General features: G+C 36.4%; 1 protein-coding gene across 1 annotated transcript in view; it reads right to left on the bottom strand.

Annotated features, from left to right (window-relative positions):
- The window catches only part of HERC2 (HECT and RLD domain containing E3 ubiquitin protein ligase 2), a 160,913-nt gene that overhangs the window by 61,353 nt on the left and 77,308 nt on the right, over positions 1–22,252 (bottom strand). The window contains exons 27-44 of the mRNA XM_081327133.1: positions 21,856–22,070; positions 20,352–20,484; positions 18,601–18,728; positions 18,312–18,507; positions 17,372–17,505; positions 16,258–16,431; positions 16,037–16,173; positions 15,096–15,247; positions 14,335–14,526; positions 13,966–14,153; positions 13,609–13,801; positions 8,677–8,859; positions 7,479–7,663; positions 6,028–6,175; positions 5,718–5,914; positions 5,242–5,472; positions 4,618–4,753; positions 2,791–2,934 (exon numbers count right to left, since the gene is read on the bottom strand). Of these exons, the coding sequence (XP_081183259.1) occupies positions 2,791–2,934; positions 4,618–4,753; positions 5,242–5,472; positions 5,718–5,914; positions 6,028–6,175; positions 7,479–7,663; positions 8,677–8,859; positions 13,609–13,801; positions 13,966–14,153; positions 14,335–14,526; positions 15,096–15,247; positions 16,037–16,173; positions 16,258–16,431; positions 17,372–17,505; positions 18,312–18,507; positions 18,601–18,728; positions 20,352–20,484; positions 21,856–22,070 (3,066 nt within the window). The remainder of the gene's footprint in view (positions 1–2,790; positions 2,935–4,617; positions 4,754–5,241; positions 5,473–5,717; positions 5,915–6,027; positions 6,176–7,478; positions 7,664–8,676; positions 8,860–13,608; positions 13,802–13,965; positions 14,154–14,334; positions 14,527–15,095; positions 15,248–16,036; positions 16,174–16,257; positions 16,432–17,371; positions 17,506–18,311; positions 18,508–18,600; positions 18,729–20,351; positions 20,485–21,855; positions 22,071–22,252) is intronic.

Here is a 22,252-nt window from a genome sequence, read left to right as displayed (position 1 = left end):
GTGAGAACTGGACACGGAACCACTGATTGGTTCAAAATTGGGAAAGGAGTCCGGCAAGGCTGTGTACTGTCGCCTTGCCTATTTAACTTATATGCAGAGCACATCATGAGAAAGGCAGGGCTAGATGAATCAAAAGTTGGAATTAAGATTGCCTGAAGAAACATCAACAACCAAAGATATGCAGATGATACCACTCTAATGGCAGAAAGTGAAGAGGAACTAAAGAGCCTCTTGTTGCGAGTGAAGGAGAGTGCAAAACCTGGGTTGAAACCAAACATTAAGAAAACCAAGATCATGGCAACTGGCCCTCTCAATTCCTGGCAAATAGATGGGGAAGAAATGGAGGTAGTGACAGATTTTATTTTCCTGGGCTCCAAGATCACTGCAGATAAATAATAATAATAATAATAATAATAATAATAATAATAATAATAATAATAATAATAATAATAATAATAATAATAATAATAATAATAATAATAATAATTTTATTTGTATACCGCCCTTCTCCCGAAGGACTCAGGGCGGTGAACAGGGCAAACATATAAAAATACAAAATACAAAAATTAAAAAAGAAAGTTACAACAATAGATTAAAATACATTTAAAACAACAATAAAATCCAAACCCATCCCCCATCAGGCCAGGCCGGCTTGTTCGAACAAATAAGTCTTCAGTTCGCGTCAGAAGGAGAGAAGGTCAGGCGCCATCCGGAGCTCAACTGGCAAACAATTCCATAAATCCGGGGCGCCCACAAAGAAGGACCACCCCCTGGGGGCCACCAGACGACATTCTCTGACCAGTGGCACCCTGAGGAGGCCCTCTCTGTGGGAACGCACAGGGCGGAGGGAAGTTGACGCCGGCAGCAAGTGATCCCTAAGGTACTCCGGACCCATGCCAGATGGGGACTGTAGCCAAGAAATTAAAAGACGCTTGCTCCTGGGGAGGAAAGCCATGGCAAATCTAGACAGCACACTAAAAAGCAGAGACATCACCCTGTCAACAAAAGTGCGTATAGTCAAGGCTATGGTCTTCCCAGTTGCAATGTATGGCAGTGAAAGTTGGACCATGAAAAAGGCTGAGCGCCAAAGAATTGAAGCCTTTGAACTATGGTGCTGGAGAAGACTCCTGCGAGTCCCTTGGACTGCAAGACGATCAAACCGGTCAGTCCTAGAGGAGATCAACCCTGACTGCTCTTTAGAAGGCCAGATCCTGAGGCTAAAACTCAAATACTTTGGCCACCTAATGAGAAGGAAGGACTCACTGGAGAAGAGCCTAATGCTGGGAAAGATTGAGGGCAATAGAAGAAGGGGACGACAGAGAATGAGGTGGCTGGATGGAGTCACTGAAGCAGTAGGCGTGAGCTTAAATGGACTCTAGAAGATGGTAGAGGACAGGAAGACCTGGAGGAACGTTGTCCATAGGGTCGCGATGGGTCGGACACGACTTCGCAACTAACAACAACAATATTTAGTTTAGCAGATATGTAATAGCATAAAAGAAATAAAGAACCAGAAAGAAATATTGTGCAAATCCAAACAAGAATTCTAAAAATATTAGGTCAATACTACATATAAAATAATCTTAAGTGTTAATGGCATCAATAATCAATATTTAATTAAAGTAGTCAGTAGGAATCATCACTTAGAACAGTGTATTAATTTTTTAAAAAATCCATCAAATTTAGGTGATCCACTCTTATTATGACAAAACAGACAAGAGATCACTTTAAAAATACCAAGGCTAAAAGAAACCCAACCATGGATTCAAGTACAGAATTATAATCCATAAATGGGTTATATGTATGCTACTTCTTATAATCCTGAGCAACAGGGTTTTTTATTTCTGTCAAGCTTTGTGCTAAAATCCCTATTCCTAGAAGTACGATTATGTTTAGTTTATTACATAATTTAAATACAACAGGGCCAATACTGAAGGGGCAGCAAGCATGAGCACAATGGAGCAGACCATTTGTATAAGTACCCTTCTCATGTTAATTCCAGTTAAAGTTACAGGGCAGAAAAGACAGTTTCTTTTATACCAATGAAACTAGTATCTGAATGAGAATCTCTGTGATAGAGTGTTTGGATTAAAATTAAGATGACTGGGTTCAAATCCCTAGATAGCCACAAAGCTAAGGACCAAGTAGACTTATCATACAGTACTGCTTGAGGATAAGAAGAAAAATACTCATGGTGGTCTCCTAAACTATTCAAATGAAGTGAGATCTAAAAAAGGAGTGCCTTATTGATGAAAAAATATAAATATCTATGGATCCTCTTTCAGTCCCTCATATTATGTCCTTGGCATCTATTTTTTTTAATTATATTAAACATACTCAGGCTACCATGTATCTTGAAATGCTGGTGTCATTATTTTCTTCCTTCCTTCTTTGTTGGAATATATGATCCCATATGACTGATATCCAGTACTAAAAGAACAGACACTTTCCTCTTAACGGATGTGAAAGAGAGACAATTTTTACTTCATTTCTCTAGTATCTCAACAAATCTATTTTGGGGCAACTAATGAACTAGTGAACCTTTCTACACATACAAAACATTATATCTTAAAAGGAACAGCTTGTTGCTTCCAAAAAAAACATTAATAAACATTTGTGGATAAGTGTATGCTGCTGGACAATTCTAAATCAGGTTACTTACCATGAGAACAAGAAAAGGTAGTTACTGAAAATCCAATTCCCTCCCCATTATGTTGCCTAGTTAAGTAGAAGCAGTAAAAATATGAAAAAATATGAAAATTCTAAAAAGGTGATTAAGTGGAATTTTACCTGTGAGAACTGTGCTAGAATCTTGTACTGCTGATTGAGATAAGATCTGCCTTAATTTATCCTGGTAAGAAAGCAGAGCTCGGCCTGCTTTTAATATGTATAGTTTTAATTGCTGGCATCTCAAGAGATCCAAGTCTATTTGTCCTGTTCAAAATGTATTACAGGCATTTGTTAGCACAACTGATATTAAACATTAGGGATAAACATGAAAGAGAAAACATATTTTGTTTCAGGCCTGGAACTAAGCAACTCCATTCAAAACCTTCTGAGTTTCTGAGTGGGCTGTGTTACAACAGAAAAACAGGAACTTGAGTAATTTATATTCTAATATTCAGATTCTCTGATTTTTACTCAACAGCTGCAAAACTTAAAAGGGAAAATGTTCATGCAAAAAGTACAAAAATTTGTTAAAGGGGATGATTTTTAAAATTATTAAAATAAATATCCTTAAAAACAGTAAGAATACAATTCTAATTTCATCCGTTTAAATTAAAAACATGTGGGAAACTACTACTTTAAAGTACCTTTTCCACTTTCACACAGGTTACAGATCTGGACGTGGGACAGAAATAACATTGGTAATCAGGAACTGAATGGGGGTAGTTCATCCTTATGGTCCTATTAGGACCTTTCTCTGGTGTTTAGTACAATTCTCCATGATATATGAGTGGTCCATCTGTAATGACTAGATATTGGAAAGACTATTCTACAGCAGCGCCAGTCCATTTCTTCGTGAACAATTTAACCAATGGGGGAGGAGAAATCAGCTTGATGGATACCTTTGTGACTCTATAAATAAAGACTCATTTTTAACATTACCACGTTTCCCCAAAAATAAGACCTATTCCGAAAATAAGACCTAGCTTGATTTTATGTGAGCCTAATATAAGCCCTACCCCCAAAATAAGCCCTAGTTTTGGGGCAAGGTGCATGTGTAAAAATCAAGCTAGGGTAGGGGTGGGGATTGGAGCTGCCCCACATGCCCGCACCCGCTTACCTTAGGACCGCTGCAGCCAGGCCTCTCATGCCCTGACATCTGTTGCACCGCTGCACAAATTCTTCTGCAGCTGCTTATGGCTGGGATCTATGTGGTGCACTGCACTGTTGCTGCCACTCGCGGGACACTGCACATGGCCTCTTGCCGCAAGCAGCGGCACTGGTGCAATGCACCAGATGTTGTGCGGATGCAAGTGGACGCAGAAGACCTCAGGCAATAGCACAACAGGTGTCAGGGTGTGGGAGGCCCGGCTCCAGTGGTCCTAAGGTAAACGGTTAAGACATCCCCCCAAAATAAGCCCTAGTGCTTATTTCGGAGCCCAAAAGAAAATAAGACTGGGTCTTATTTTCAGGAAACATGGTATTTGAGCTGAAGGGAAACGTCATTTGTCAATTTGGAGTAAGATACTATCACTGTACTGTTGATACTCAATTGTACAACATCACCCTGATCTGTCCTGGATATGAAATTTAATTCCTGACCAGTATCTAGAAGCTGCTTGGGGATAGGATGGAATGAACCAGGCTGAAGCTAAACCCAAACAAGGTAGAAAACCTTGGCATAAAAATATCAACTCTATCAGCTCTGGAGATTGCTTTATGAAGGAGCAAGTCCATGACTTGGAGGTTCTTGGATTCAGAGCTACTGTTGGATGAGCAAAGAACATAGCCAGAAGGGCCTCTGTCCAAATTTGGCTTAAAATAATCATTGAGTAATTCTGTTTAATGCTGATAAGAATTAACCCCCTTCAGACCAAATTACATTTCTTATTTCCAGTTTAACAGTCTTGTTTTCTTAGACAGAATACTTTCAAGTGGAGAGATATATACCAGAAAGGCCCTGGTTAGGAGTCTTCATTCTTTGTTTTTCTACTTTGCTTCCAGCCAGATTTACTAACTGAGCCCAGACACAAAGCATGGGTTCAGTGAAGGGCAAGTTATTCACATTAAACGGAACCACAGGAACCTAAGGGGGAACACAAAGAATGTTATCAATGTAATTTCATTATAGTATAGAAGTAACATTTATTTATTTTCATCAGAAATAACTAGATCCCATTTCTAGAAAGAAGAAACCCAAGGGCACAGTCATCTTTTCTCAAAAAGAAACCTATTGAGTCACATACACATGCAGACTTTGGTTCTCAGATCTTAAAGATATTTTGCTACAAATTTAAATATGTAACATAAAAATGAAACAAAATAGGAAGATGGACTAAAGATTTTCACAATAGACTTAAAGCTGTCAGGGAAATTACAAATATCATATCAGTAGCCACTATTTTCTCAGAGCAGCAAGATCATTTCAAAAGGTTCAGGATTTAAAGAAAAGTCACATCCTGTGTTGCAGGATACATGCACTTCTGTTTCTTATCCACAACAATATTTCCCAAGTACTATGTTAATTATCAATTTGCTTGTTCTCAATATCCTAACATCGCTTAAGGTACTCACTGGTTTTAGTTGACTGAAAGGACAAACTCTGCAGGTTCTCATGTCATAAAACTGCACTGTGATTTTCCCTTTTGGAGTAATTCTTGTCACTATGCCTTCTCCAAATTCATCATGAACTACTTGGCCACCTAACCGCAACCGACTGTCTATTCCACCAATAACTGCCAAAACAGCCATCAGGCCTCCCACTTCTGGGGTCTCAGAATCAGGAAAACAGTCTTCCAAAGCAGCCTGGTAAAAATGATTATAATCTAGTTAAACTACAAGAGGAGCAATTCCCTTAGCAGGGTGTGAATTTAAATATTTTTTCACATAAAAATCAATGCACATATGGGATATTAAGGCAAATTTAATGTTTAAGAAATAATTTTTAAAACTTCATTACAGTGCTAATTGAAAAAGTATAACTGACTGAATTAATTTCTTTCTTTTAAAAAAAACAACAAATGAGTTGATTGTAAAGATGTGGGAACTACCCCTTCTGACTCTTTTCCTGCAAAGATGTGGGTGATGGAGGTTAGCTGAGAGTTGATATACTTGTTTATGAGTCCATTCCACTGGCTCAATGAATGCAAAGTCCTCAATAGAGCAACAATCTCTTCAGCTAAAGTACTGCTGTGAGTTGCAGTCAGAGAGGCCTGAGGCCTAGCTTTCCTCCTCCTCAGAGTAGATTCTGCAAACAAACAAGCACAGTATAGAAGAAATGAAAGAAAGCTAAGATAAAGTTACACCCGTGAAGGATGAATGGACCAAAATTGTATCAGTGAAGACAAAATATTCTCTTACCTCTGAGTAGTGGGATATCTGAAGAACATGTAGTCAACAAGCTACCCAAAAACCCAAATAATTTTTCCACGAGGAATTTCATATCCCTTGACCTTTCTGTTTTATCCCAGGAAGGAAGCACTGCTTGTAATAAATGCACAGCAAGAATCTAAAAAAATATGAAACAGCAGAAAAAAAAAGAAATGCACATGACTGATTAAAAATAATTGCTTTTAAACAAATAGTCCATTTATAAAATTAATTAAAGTTCCAATGCATCCATATATTCAAGCATGTTAACATACATTTTTTCCTTAAAAGAGAGACTGCTTGTACCCATCTGGAGTCAGCACACAAATGTATACATGCTTAAATTTACTGCAGGCTGTCCCACTGATCTCAATAGTTCTTACCCTCAAATGAGTATATTTAGGTTACTGCTATGTTAGAGCTGGGTTTATCTAACCCAACTTATGCCATGTGTGCTGGAAAAGGAACTTGGGAAGAGATCCTTGCAAAACTAAACTGTTTTTCTTCAGTTTTCAGACAGGAAATGGATATATCATAAATCCTATTGAGTTCAGTTACTCTACACTTTCCATTTCAATCAATATGCTGGCCACATTCTCATCTTGTTCCCCCTGCACACATAAAGGATGATAATTTGCAATTAAAACCTCTATTGCCATAGAAGCTTTCTATCAGTTGAGGTTCTAATTTCCCCAAGTCCCTATTTCCATGAAGAACCTTCAGGAATCACTTTTGGCAAGATGAGTAGCTATATAAAGTTGACTAATAAATATAAATAAATAAAATAGAGGCGGCTTTCCAGTAAAGATACATGTTCTCCCCACATGGAGTGTGATGGGAGATAGACAAATCTAACATGCATATCTATGTCCAATTGGAAGGAATGACAGCAGCTTCACTACTTTCTCTGGCCTCCCAGTCACATTTTTGTTATTTCCAGCTCTGAAACATTCATTTTGTTTAACAGTGTCACCATATTATCAACAAGACGGCCCACACTACAGCACAGGAGAGTGTGCTTCCTTTTGGCAAATACAGTATTAAGTCATAGCCAGCTTTCAAAATGTGAACATGCTATGAGTATTCCCTCCCCCTATTTATTCTCTGAAAAGGTTTGCCATGCGCATGCTTATAATTCTCCCATGTTTTCCAAAAAGGTTTGCAAGACAAAATATCTGTTCCTGAACAGAGAGAGGGATCTAGTGTTTGTTGCCCATATATATTTTCCATGGCTTGAGCACTCTTAACCAATATTTTTAGGTCTTAACCTGCTCCAGTTTTCCTCTCTCATTTCTAAGGTAGATGCAAGGACAAAGTCACACTACATATTCATGGTGATCTTCTAAGATACCAGTTTCTAGATCATAACAAAGATATAAAAGACAGCTTTAAAACTATACCATGAATCAATCACTGACTGTTAAAACATTATTTGTTGTTACCTGTCGTTGGAGAGATGCAGCAGTGAATGAATCATGTCCCTCTACAATTTTCATTAGCAGCGTTATCCATTGTGATGTACTAAGAGTGCTGCACATTTGAGGCATCAGTGCTATACTTCGGATGAATCCCAGGGTACACCAGCTCCGGTGTTGCTCTTTGTTAACTAATGTATTTGGCAAGGAAGCTGCAAATAATTAACAATGACTGAGTAGTAATCAACATTGTATAACCATATTTCTGATCACACAGTAGAAATTCCTATTGCTCCCTGCTCTTTGCTCTTCTAAAAGATGGGGAGCCTTAAAAGGGGAGAGAATTCTTCCCCTTTTTTCATGCTAACTGAAGAGGGAAACCAATTAGATTCAAACCTACCTGGTTTTAGTTTTTGAAACTACCTTGTTCTATATTTCATTTTACTTTACTGTAATATAGCTAAACAAAAACTCTAACAATGATAAAAGAGAAGCATTAAAAAGGAAGTTACACCAAAGATCTTTCATTCTATAAAGGACAAACATTTGTCTGTTTAAGGGACTGAACTTCTGAAATGTTCTGCCTTTAAAGGTTACTCAGAAATTAATAGTGATCCAAAATGTGGCAGCCTACATGCTAACCGGCAGCTGTTGGTGAAGGCACATTACACTTGTGCTTTGAGTTCTGCACTGGCTTTTAATAGGCTTCCAGGAAGTTAGATGTACAAAGTCCCTTGTGACTTGTCATTTAGTTACCCACAGTACAAAGCTTGATCTGTGTGGTCATGTCAGGAAAAACAACCTGTAGCTTTCCTCTTCTGGGAAGTAAAGGGAAAAAGCTAGAATGCACTGCTTTTCAGAGGTGTTTATTCTCTGAAACAGCCTCCCCACTGAAATCTGTCTGGTCCCCTCTCTGGTTTCATTCAGAAAAAAATATTCAATATGGTACTCTTCTATACAGAATATGCAGCTTGTACAGTTAGTATAACTGAATATAATTAACTGGCATTATTATTCATGGGGTGGGAGGTTATAATTCCCAGTGACCTATAATTATTATTTTTTTAATGTGTAGTTTATTTAAGTATTGTCTACATCATGCCAAAAATCTTACCAGTTGTGTTACGATGAATGAATAAACTAAATAAACACATAACATTCTTGTTTTGCTGATACTTGGGTGGTGAATACAATAGAAAGCAAGAATATAATACAATGGATTTACATGATTTTTCTGTCGTGCCACTTTCTACCAGCATGCGGAGCAATCCACACAAAGTTCTCGTTGCTTCATTCTGCATTACTTCAGCGTGAAGGCCAGCAGAAAGGCAGAGTGTTTGCAGAAGATTCACTGTGCTGGTCAGCATCATGGAAGTAGGATGGGGATTTTTTTCAGCATGTTCTCCTTCTAAAACAAAGAGTCACAGTAAATTACTGAAAACAAGGTTAATGTAATTAAACTTCCTCATTTTCACAGTCACTCTACATAAAAGTCCAGTCATCTAAGCTTACCATTTTAAAGTTATGGCCAGTATCAAAATCACAGTATTTCCTCAAGAATAGATGAGTTAGTCACAAAAGAAGATAAACTATTCAATTTATTTTATCATACATGTCAAAACAAACACAATTCAGAAAGAATATCTAACGCTGCTAGTGCAAATAACAAAGAAAAGCAAGCTGAAAGAACTCTCACGTCTTTGAAACATTATAGGGGAGCAGAAAGATAAAACTATAAAGCTTTTGATTCACATTACAATATATCATCAGACAATGTCTGATCATAGTCCTGTTTGGTTGGAGTTTTTTGCTGAAGATGGTAATAGAAGATCCTGGAGGCTGAATGAGAACTTATTTAAAAATGAGTTGTTCTTGCAGAAATGTAGAGAACATGTGAAAGAATTTTTTGTTACAAATATGCATAAAGGTACATCGATGGGAATGGTTTGGGATGCTAGTAAAGCTTATATAAGAGGGGTTTTGATTTATATGAATAACGCCTATAGGCGTAAGCAAACGCAAAAATGTTTAGATCTTGAGGAAGAGATTAAATCTAAGGAGAAAAACCTTATTTTGAATCCATTGGATAATAACTTAAGGATTTCAATACACTTATTGAAAGAACAATTTAGCATGCTACTGGCTGATCAAGTAGCAACCAACTTGCGTTATGCTAAACATAATACTTTTTGTAACGCTAATAAGCCTGGTAGATGGTTGGCTTACCAATTAAGGAAGAAACAGAAATCACGTACTATAGACAAAATAGAATATAAAGGAAAAGAAGTTTACCAACAAAATTTGATTAAGAGTTTTTTAGATTTTTATTCGAAATTATATTCTAAAGAAAACATACAAGCTTTAGATATAGGCAAGTATTTACAGGAAGCTCATTTTCCGAGACTTTCAAAAGAACAACAACTTGAGATGAATTGCCCAATAACATCAGAAGAAATTTCTTTAGCTATTAAACAGTTGAAATTGGGCAAGGCTCCGGGAACAGATGGATTAACAGCAATTTACTATAAAATGTTGCTGGTTGAAATGATTGAACCCTTAAAGATTTTGTTTAATGAAATTCAGACTGGATGTGCAGTTCCTCCATCATGGAGGACAGCTTTTGTATCATTGATTCCAAGGATCAAGACCTTACCCAACCTAAAAATTATAGACCTATATCGCTTTTGAATACAGATTATAAGATTTTTGCTAAAGTATTGGCTAATAGATTAATGCAAGTTTTGAAAGAAATGATTCATAGTGATCAATCGGGATTTATATCCGGGAGGTATATGAAATATAATGTAAGACAAATTGTAAACTTGCTTGAATATTTGGATAAGAACAACCAAGTCCCCGTAGCATTGATATTTTTGGATGCAGAGAAAGCCTTTGATCAATTGAATTGGCAATTTTTATTGAGAGTTATTGAGGAGATGAATTTTGGAGAAGGTTTTTTACATACTATTAAAGCTATATACCAACAACAAACTGTACAAATTATAATTAATGGGGGGCTAACAGAGACCTTTAAAATTGAAAAAGGTACAAGACAGGGATGCCCCCTATCACCATTATTGTTTGTTTTAACATTAGAGATTTTATTAATTAAAATTTGAGAGTCCTCTATGATAAAGGGAATTAAAATAAAACAGAATGATTATAGATTGAGAGCTTTTGCTGATGACTTGGTTGTGACAGTATCTCAACCGTGACAGTCGGTTATAGATTTGATGGAAATTATAACTCAGTATGGTAAGGTTTCTGGGTTCAAGGTGAATAGTAATAAGACTAAGATACTATCTAAGAATTTATCTATGAGTGAAAGGGACATGTTATCTAAATTAACAGGTTTTGAAATAGTAAAAAAGGTTAAATATTTAGGAGTGTATATTGCAGCTTCAAATGTAAAATTATATAAGAATAATTATGAAACACTATGGTTGAAGGTACAAAGGGATTTAAATAATTGGAAAAAATTACAATTATCCTTATTGGGAAGAATTGCAGTTGTTAAAATGAATGTTCTGCCAAAGTTTCTCTTTTTGTTTCAAATGATAATAATAATAATAATAATAATAATAATAATAATAATAATAATAATAATAATAATAATAATAATAATAATAATAATAATAATAATAATAATCTTGTAAGCCGCCCTGAGTCTTCGGAGAAGGGCGGGATATAAATGGAATTAAAATAAATAATAAATAAATAAAGTTGGAAGGGACCTTGGAGGTCATCTAGTCCAACCCCCTGCTCAGGCAGGAAACCCTATACCATTTCAGGCAAATGGCTGTCCAGTCTCTTCTTAAAAACCTCCAGTGTTGGAGCATTCACCACCTCTGGAGGCAGGTTGTTCCACTGGTTAATTGTTCTAACTGTCAGGAAGTTTCTCCTTAGTTCTAGGTTGCTTCTCTCCTTGACTAGTTTCCATCCGTTGCTTCTTGTCCTGCTTTCAGGTGCTTTGGAGAATAGCTTGACTCCCTCTTCTTTGTGGTAGCCCCTGAGATATTGGAACACTGCTATCATGTCACCCTTCACCCTTCTCTTCTTTAAACTACACATACCCAATTCCAGCAACCATTCCCTATATGTTTTAGCCTTTAGCCTGATACCTATATTGAAAAAGGATGCCAAACTTGATCAATGGCAGAAGGGTATTAATAAATTTATTTGGGCGGGGAAAAAACCAAGAGTTAAATTTAAGATTTTACAAGATGCTAGGGAAAGAGGGGGACTTAAGGCGCCGAATTTGAAATTGTATTATGATGCGGTTGCCTTGACGTGGGTTAGTGATTGGCTTAATTTAACTAATAAGAGAATACTTCATCTTGAGGGTTGGGATTTGGTATATGGATGGCATGCATATTTGCTTTATGACAAGAAGGTGGATAGGGCTTTTAAATCTCATATTCTTAGAAGTGCCTTGTTGCGTGTCTGGAAAAAGTATTATTATAAGTTAAATTATAAAATACCGATTTGGGGAATTCCTGGACACGCGATAGAGGGCGTATCTATGGGAGTGAGTTTGGATAAGGTTTCTTATAAGGAATTACTTAGATTGGAAGGGAATGATTGGCAACTTAAATCATTAGAGGAGTTAAGACAAGAAAAAATAAGTTACTCTTGGTTTCAATATACCCAATTGAAAGCTAGGTGGAAGTTAGATCAAAAGGTTGGCATCACAATTACAGATCAAAATTTAGTAAAACAAATTAGAGACTTAAATTGTGCACATATAAAGAGGATATATAATGTTTTAATTGAATTGGACTCGGAAACGGAATTAGTTAAAGATTGTATGATAAAGTGGGCACAAAATATTCAGGAACCAATTTCGCTGGATACTTGGGAGATAATTTGGGTCAGAAATGTTAAATTTACTCAGGCTCAAAACTTAAGAGAAAATTTTTATAAAATGTTTTATAGATGGCATTTGGATCCCAAGAAGTTGTCTAATATGTATCCTAACTTGCAGTCTAAATGTTGGAGATGTGGTAGTTTAGAAGCCACCTATTTTCATATGTGGTGGACTTGTAGAAATATAAAAGCTTTTTGGATTAAAATTTGGTGGAACATTCAAAAGATTTTTAAGAGGAAGATAAAAGTTTTCTCCACAATTGTTTCTATTGGGTATTGTTGTAGATTGTGATGTTAAAGAAACTAATTTGATGTTGAATATGATAACAGCAGCATGGTTATTGGTGGGACAATATTGGAAGAAGGATAGTTTGCCTACTATAGAAGAATGGGTGTTTAAAGTTTCGAATCTTGCAGAAATGTCTAAGATTTCTGCTTATTTGAAAGATCATTCACAGGAAAGATATATTTCAGTTTGGAGGAGATGGATAGATTATATTCAGAATAAATATGGGACTAAAAAGTTCCATTTAGCTTATGAGTAGATTTTAGAGGGATATTGTTATCTTAGTGTTAGTACTTTGTATGTATCTATGTTAAAGGGGAGTTAAAGCACATTATGAATTTGGTTAATTGTATATTATGGATAATTCTTATTTAGAATATGATTATTATAACTATAATCCTGTATTTAGCTCTGGGAAGTGGGGGGGGACATGGGGTGGTTTGGGCTGGGGGGGATTTGGGGATATATTGTAAAATCTTGTTTCTGTAAAACTCTTTAATAAAAAAAACAATATATCACCCTTTGTTTGATATACTAATAACTTGAAAGAGGATAGTAATAGAACACTAGACAATCTATGATCCATTGAATCATCCTTTAAAAGATATAAACAGAGAAACAGAATGACCACAGGAGGACAAAATATCAGTGACAGCAACTTCCACTTTCCTGCTGGCTTCCCCACTGAGTTTGTGGGAAGTTGTCCATGAGCTTCCTTCCTTCCTTCCTTCCTTCCTTCCTTCCTTCCTTCCTTCCTTCCTTCCTTCCTTCCTTCCTTCCTTCCTTCCTTCCCTTGCCTTTCTCCCTTCTCTCTCCTTCTTTCCTCCCTCCCTCCCTCTTCCTTCCTTCCCTTCCCACATTACTAAGGATTTTCTTTTAATACTTTGAGTCTTTTGATTGAAAAAAGAGAGAAGACAGAAGAAAATCAAATGTGATTAAATCCATTTCCACCATAGAAGATGTAGATACTGAAATGCCAGTGACCCTGACTCCAAACTTTCTTACCAGAATCATCCTCGGTGTCAGAGTCTTCAGTTGCAGGTTGTGAAGCAGGAGGAGGTTCGGCTAGCTTCAGATCATATTTCCCCTCTTTTCCCATCCGGTAGGAATTGGTACTGCCAGTGTCCCACTGTACTCGAATCCAGCCATCTTCACCCAGTTCTCCAATTACCCGTCCCAAACCTGGAGGAGGCCCATCCTGAGGAAAGCAGAAATGTTTAAAATATATAACTAAGATTTTATTCAAATTCAATTATATGTTATATTTATCTGTTCATTAAACTTTTATGCCACCCATCTCCCCCACAAGCTGTCTCTGGGCAAATATAAGGCAAATAAGTGCAACACTGACAATGGTAATACCTGGTCACCCCACTTCCAATCTACTCCTCTCATTACTCTAGTACCAATCTTCATCATGGCTGCCAATTCTGGTCCTGAAACAGGAAGCTGAACTGGAGTGCTCTCCTTCCTGGACTCTTCTAGGACTGTAGCAGAAACACCCCGGGATGCAGCAATCATATCTTCTTCCACATTATCAGAGCTAGGTCCTAATTAAACAATAGATTTATTGAGATATACACATCTTGTATTTAGCCATTAATAGATAAATTCTAAAACCATTAAAATATTTCCACAAAAGTGTCAGGAAATAATGAAAAAGACATTTTAATTTTTTGTAAGGTCTGGACAGGAGAGGAAAAAGTCAGAGGAAGACAGATCTGTAAATACCTATTAGCCTCAGTGTGGTTTGCATTAATGCCAACATGCCAGAATTAAGAAGAAGATTCAAGGTATTTGCACCATGTTGTAAAGTTAACATGTTAAGCATGACCAATAAAAAACGTGCTTGTGGGATGGTTCCAAGGCTTGGTCCTGCAGGATTCTCATTAGTTATAGTCTGCAGAGGAACAGGCTGGATCCCTAGGTGAAAAGTGAAAAAAAAGATATTTATTAGTTTCAATAAATGACCTAAAGAACACTTCTGCCAAAAGATTTTTACTATTATTTTGCCTGAATTTGCTTTTCTTGTTGCAGACAATACACTAGAATTTCAAAACACACGCATACAGATATAAGATTCCTCTTATAACTTTTATCTCCGTGCACAATGCAGATACAAACAGTATTATGGCCCACAAGTTCACAGTACCTATACACACAAACCAAGCATATTTTCAAACAAGGAATCAGATAATTAATTAAGACTTCAGGATATATCAGTGCAGATCTATTTCTGTTCATTTAATAAAAGTATCTAAATAATTCAGAAGCAACTGGGAAAGGCAACATAGATACCAATCTATATGACTCATGACTCCCTCCCTTTCCTTGTCTTTTATCAAACAAACTAACAGATATCCTACAAAAATAACTGGCAACTATACTTCACAATTTAAATTGCAATTTGCACTATCATACAAATTCATGCAAGTAACACCAGTGAATTTTAATAAATCAAAAACACAGAGTAAATAACTTGAAGGACTCACCTAATTCTTTAAATCTGCTATTAGCATCAAGCAAAATGTTTCTAACATTTTGAACAGCCCAGGAATACAACTTTCCAAAGGTAACTTCCAGAAGCGTGCGATTGAAGGGTGGAATCAGATCAACATCCTTTAAGCAGTCTGTTAAAGGCTCTCTTTGTAGGTTAAAAATTTTTTAAAAAAAATTCAGGATTTTGAAAATATAACAAAGTATTACAAATGAAGCATATGCTGCGCTAGCAAGCACAGCGTGGTTATACTGTTTTTTTTAAAGGCATCACATTAATGACACACTTTATATTAGTTCTAGGAAAGCTAGGTGCTCCATGACACTTCAATGCTGCTCTAAGATTATGATTTATGTTTTGTTCGTTTAGCACAAGTCTCCTATATTATACAGGTAGTCCTTGACTTACAACAGTTCATTTAGTGACTGTTCAATATTACAACGGCATTGAAAAAGGTGATTTATGACCATTTTTCAGAGTTATGACTATTGTAGCATTCCCATGGTCAAATGATTTACATTTGGATGCTTGACAACTGGCTCATATTTACGATGGTTGCAGTATCCCAGGGTCATGTGACCATCTTTTGCTACTTTCTGACAAGCAAAGTTAATGGGGAAGCCAGATTCATTTAACAACCTTGTTACTAATTGAACAACTACAGTGATTCAATTAATATATGTGGCAAACAAAGTCATAAAATGGGACAAAACTCACTTAACAAATTTCTCATTTAGCAACATAAATTCTGGGTTCAATTGTGGTCATAAGTCAAGGATTACCTGTATTACCCAAGTTCCTAGCCCACTTGGCTCAGTTCTAAAATCTTTGGTCTTGATTTTATGTTACACACACACACACACACACACACACACACACACACACCACTACAAAATGCTCAACAGAACTAAAAGAAAGGGCTAAGGGAAAGATTACCCTATATTAATTCCTTCTGGAATAAGTCTTTGCCATCCACAGAACATAGCATATTGCACAGAAGGCAACAAGAAGCTTTTGGCGGCCAATTTTAGAATTGTATCAATCCCCTCTAATCGAACTTCAGCTCGCTCTAGCTGCAAAATAGAGATAAAGCATCAGCTCTTTATAAGTTTATTATGCAATAAAATTTCAGCCATAATAAAGAAAACATAGTTTACCTGCTTTAACAAGCACTTCCTCATTTTTTCTACATCAATGGGTTCCTCTTTTAGAGCAAATTCAACTATGGTGTTGAGTAAAGCAGATTGGGGATATAGTCCTTGCACATTTTGCTTCAGCCACTTGTACTTGTGAACACCTGTGACTGTATTTATCAGCGGCTGCCATTTATCCTAAGAAGTTAAATGTGCATTAAACTTGAATTAATAACTGAGGTCTCAGGCTGAAAACAATGATAATAATCCAAATAACACATTGAGATATTGAATTTTACAACTTATGCTCCAAGGGCAAAAAGCTTTATAGATAAATCTGATGAACACAGTAACACACAAAAAGACCACAGTGCTGCATCTAAAAATAACCCCCCAAAAGTGAACTGAATATAAAAATTCCATACTTATCAACAGGGTGTTAAAGACACAGAATATTTTACACTGTCAGCTAGGCAAGGATCTATTTTGATGACTATAGTCAACTACAGGGCTACATAACTCATGCAAAGTAGAGGGGCTACAGGTGAGTGGGAGTTGGGCTTTCTTTTTGGAATGAATGGGGTTTTTCTTTTTCATCCTTTTTTTTAACTGGAAAATTTATTTCAGGGCTTATGCTAGATTTCCCATCTTATAACAGAAATTAGTTTCTGACAAAGGCAGTGAGAGAGAAAGAGAGATCTGAAAGCCACACATAAACACATTTAGAGTTGTGGAAAGGGCGGTATATAAATGCAATAAATAAGGGCGGTATATAAATGCAATAAATAATAAATAATAATAATCCTGATGTAAATTATGAAAGTAATATTTGATAAGGATATTCCATGTATAGTTTAAATCAAAATTTCAGCATGTGCACATAAACATACATAAAAATATGCCAACTAAGGTTCTTTAAAAAATACTATAAAAATCTTCCCACAATCCATACTTACTTTTTTACTTACTTATTTACTTACTTATTGAATTTATTTGCCACCAATCTAGTAATGAAACAACTCTGGGCGACTTACAGCACTTAAAATGCATACAGAGATTACAACAAAGTGGCTCAAAATATATATTAAACATTCATCAACATCTATATCTTATGGCATGCATCCTTTTTATACTGTACCTTAGGTGATTTGACAGACAAAGGCCTTTTATCAGCTGTCACTGGACTGTGAGATATCATACATGACTCTCCCAAATCACTTTCCTCATTTCCAGTTTTAGATTCTTCCACATCAGATTTGGATTTTTTAGGAGCTAGCAGAAAAAAAGATGGTTTAAAAATAACAGAAATGTAAAACATAATAATTTAACAAATCTGTATTTCCTAAGAAGCAAAAGTTTAAGTTTTGTCTAGGAAAAAAATCACTGCAGATCATTGGCAGTTCCCTCCCTCCCATCCAGGACATAGCACAGAAGCGTTGTTTGAACAGGGTCCGTAAGATTATCTGGGACACTACTCATCCTCTTCATGACCTGTTTTCCTTGTTACCCTTTGGGAGGAGGCTTCGTGGTATCTGTAGCAGAGCATCCAGATTCAAACATAGTTTCATTCCATATAGCATTAACCTTGTGAACTCTCAGGCTTCCTCCTTCCGTTATATATTCAAGATGGACAGTATTTAATATTTTATTGTTATGTATATGTAGGGGTGTGGGTCTATACATATGTTTATAGTATGTTTTAGATGTTGTCATGTATGTTTCACTTTGAGAGCAGGCAACTAAATTTCATTTTTGATGTGTGCTGTTGTGCCCACAGTAAAAAAAATGACAATAAAGGTTATCTTATCTTTAGTGAATAGCAGTTGTATGTGGCAGAGTACCATATTCCTCAACTTATTCTTGCTAATTGCATCATCTTTTGAATTTACAATATGAAGTCCATTGGGAACTGGACATACAAGCAATGATGGGTAAATAATCATGCCATTTTTTCCAATGAAATATAAAAGTCTTACTTCAGAGCAACCCAAAATTTGTTATATTCTACATGTCAACAAATAAGAATCACATCTTCTCCAGTACATTCTCTGTAAATCATATTTAAGCCATTCTTTTACCTTTTTTTTTCCTCTTATCTCTAATTATTTTCTGGACTACTCTTCTCCATTGGGGCAAAGAACTAAGACTTTTAAGCTTGGACATGATAGAGAGATTATTGCACACTGCTGGGCGCAGTTCATTGAAGAGAAATCTCAAACGTTCAATAACAGGAGCACAGACTTCTTTGTAAGATCTTCCTTGTTCTTGATGGGTCTTAAAATAATAATGCACATGAATTAGTCCATAGTTTAATTAGCAACAGCAGTTATTAGTACTAAGAAAGGATGCTGCTGACTCAATACTTACTTTAATCAGTGAACATTTTGCTTGATAGACAACACGACAAACATCTGCTACAGATTTTGGAAGTATTCGGTGTTTCACTTGGTCAACTCCAAGCATAACAGGATGAACAAGAGAAAGTGCTACATGACCTTTAGAAACAAATAAGCAAAAATATAATAGGAAATTAAATACTACAATAAAATAAGACAATTAGTTCTTTGCTTCCTGATACTCTGATCTGAAATGGTAGGGAAGTTTCTTTTTGAACTGTTCTGGAAGAACATAAAAGACACTTGTTTCCCCTACTCCACAGCCATAGTCTGCTGCACCATTTATCCAACCAAAACTTTATTATTTTCCCATTGCAGAAAAAGGACCTGCTTCAAAACCTCTTCCCAAGAAAGCAGAACTCTTGGAACAGATTCATCCCAAAAGGAACTTTTATTAGGAGAAGTTGACAGCAGGCATAGAAGGCAAGATCTGAAGGTTTCCTGCTCAAATCAATAGGTTAAAGGAGCAAAAAGCAAACCCCACCCCAACAGTTCATCCGGTCAGTTCAAACAGGCCACTCTCTAGGTGTTAAGTTCGCTGTGGGAACAGAGCTGATAACGGAGTCCGTTCCCATGCCTGTGAAGACATTGTTGGGTCTTTGCACCTTTCTTTTCCACAGTGAGAGATAAACCAGATGGCCAGAGGCACATTCCTTTCTCACTCCAGGTTGGCATCAACGGGAGAATAGTTCAAAGAGCAAGCAGATAGAGGAAGTGGAAAGGATACACTGTAGCAGCTAAATGAAAGGGCAATACACAAACAATTCCCTAAAAGCCTCCTCCCTCCCTCCAGGAGTGTGGCAGAACCCAAAAAAGGAAAAGGGAAAAGGAAAAGTCCCCCATCAAAGATATGGGTTCTGACAGTTTAAGAAGATTAACAGTTTAGTTAAGAAAGTTTAATAGGATTACGAGGAAAAGTTATCCAAATATGCACTAGACCAGGAATCCCCAACCCCCGGTCTGTGGCCCAGTGCCAGGCTGCAGCCCATTCAGAATTGGACCGTGGATGTGGTGGGCAAGCACGCACGTACAAAGCTGCATTTGTGAAAGTGGCATGCTTGCATAGAGAAAATTATTCCCTCTCCCCCTGATGCCTCCACTGGTCCACCAAGTTGGAAAGGTTGGAGACCAATGTGCTAAACTAAACACTTTGCAATTTGGTTTCCCCATAGCAAACTGTGCGATGGAATAGGCATCTCTACCCTTCTTAGTACCTTTATTACTATGTGATGTATCTTAATTACAACAAAGGTAAGCATTTTTCCCCTCTGGATTTAAAGGTCTGCCCAGCTCAAACAACACAATTCAACAATTTGGAAGCAACTCAACAATTTGAAAGCATGTTGACTAAATCCATATTGGTAAGAAACAAAGATTGTTGCATTCTGCTCCCCAAGAGAGAGGATCCTCTAAAATATTTAAAAATCTGTCTATTCTGTCCCAGCTCATCTTGAAGGCTGGAATGCCAAAAGGTTGTATTATCATAGTAACCCCAAGTTTTCTACACAATCTTATATTCCAAATGGCGATTAGAATAATAAGCAGCATTTTGACTGCAATATAACACACAGTACTTTTCCCATGCCATGCTAGAGCAATGTAGCCTTTAATAAGTTGTTAGCATCTCACATCTGATTGTGTTTAATTATTACCTCCTTCCTCTCAGTGCCCTATAATTTTTACAGTGCTACTCGAAGATAACTGTATGTCAAATACAGATACCTAAATCCTCGTGCTTTAGAAGGCAACATAACAACAGACGTCCTACTTCTTCTACTGGGTGCTCAGGAGGGAATGTAATTGGTGTTGTCAAATGACACTGTTTGCAGTACCTCTCGACTTGACATAAGAAGTCCTAGATAAAATATATATATACACTTAGTAGGGTTTATGACAATGTAGCAATCAAACAAAACCAATTCAATGAAATCAAATAATTAAAAAAGCATTATGTGAATATCATATTGGAATATCATATATCAGAATCTCACAATAGATTCTCCTACATTCTCTTTTCTTACATATAGATGGAATCATATTGTCCTAAGTTAGGATAATAACTATATTCTTACCATACATAAAGACAATAATCACCACAACAAAAACACTTTCCGAAGTAACTATCAGACAAGTAGTTTTATAGTTTTATTTAATATTCTTTAACTGCAGTTTTTACAAAAGCAGCAAATTGTCATAGTCACTCTGTGCAGTTATGCAGGATAATGTTCTTGCATGATCTAAGGAAGGCATGGAACAAGGCTAGCCTCCCATTACTTTCAGAATAAAAACAGCAGATATTGGGGGGGGGGGACCTGAAAACACTAGAAAGAGAAATAGGATCATCACAAGGGACCCTTTATTAGATTTTTGTTACATTTTTAAAATTGTTCAGGCTTTCCTATCTACCCCAGAAGTGATTATTGCCAATAACAAAGTCTACATCATAAAAAACAAGGGCTAGGAGCATCAGATGGCATGCATTTTAAGTTGTTTTGGAGAGCACTGTTATTTAAAGTAAAGTTTGGTCTCCTGGACAAGTTGAGGTGGAGTATTTGTATTAATTACTTTGGCTAATTGGCCAGTTGTTTTAGTGTGGTACAGGGGTTTTCACTGGTGGAAAATTTAGCCTGACTTTGAATGGTCTCTGTATGGCAGGAAAACATACCATTTCATACTTGGTGTTTATTTTCAAAATCTGATTGTATTTTTTTACACTATGCTATTTGTTTTTGAGTTTCAATTTATTCTGAAATTTGTACTGGAGTTCTGAATTTCTGCTAATATTTGTACAGGCTCAAAGAAGTGATGTTATAAAATTCAAAAGCCTTGTACAAAAGTTCTTGAAAAATTGTTTTTCTTTTAGCAGCCCTTGGTTGTCTTTAGGAAATAGGTGTTTTATGATGGGCCATACTTGTGACACCCATTCTGGGAATAAGCAAATTCCATTCATTACAGCAATTATGGCGTTGATAGGAAAAACTCAGCCCCTTACGTGTTATAAGAACCCATTTATTTCCACTAATATGATGTGTTTGGACCAGTAAGTGCTTACTTGCAACCCTAAATAGTATATAGAATTATCCCCAGTACACTATTTAAAACTTAGATATCAAATACTTTAGTGTAACAATGGAACAGTCCAAACATTTATAAACACCAACATTTAAACTAGCAATTCCAGTGCCCCGAACAGCCCATCTTTAATCTTAAGACAAGGTACTCTTACCTTCACAGTGTGATCCTGAATATTGTTGTCTGCAATAGCTTGCAAAAAAGGCTGTGAGTGGTCAGTCAAAGTTAGTCGATGGGAATACAGCTTTGATTTGTTTGGTGTGGTGTTGCCAGGAGAGCTACAGTGGTCTTCATCTTTTTCTTCATTGTAACTATAATGTATCTGACTAGTTTGCAAACCTCCAGAAAAAACAGAGGACTTCAACCACTCTATAAGGAAATACATTTAAACATTCTATTTTATCATACTATTTCTGTAGCTTTGTTTAGTAATTATTTAAAAATAAACTTAAAAGAAAATTATTCAAAAGCAGAAGTTTCTTTGATTGTTGGGAGTCAGGATTGTCAGGAGTCAGGAGGTATACAAGTTTAATAAATTGTTATTGTTTTTG

Source organism: Vipera berus, assembly GCF_964194415.1.
Source record: "Vipera berus genome assembly, chromosome: 4".
NCBI classification, from domain to species: domain Eukaryota; kingdom Metazoa; phylum Chordata; class Lepidosauria; order Squamata; family Viperidae; genus Vipera; species Vipera berus.
This window is presented reverse-complemented; position numbering and strand designations above follow the sequence as displayed.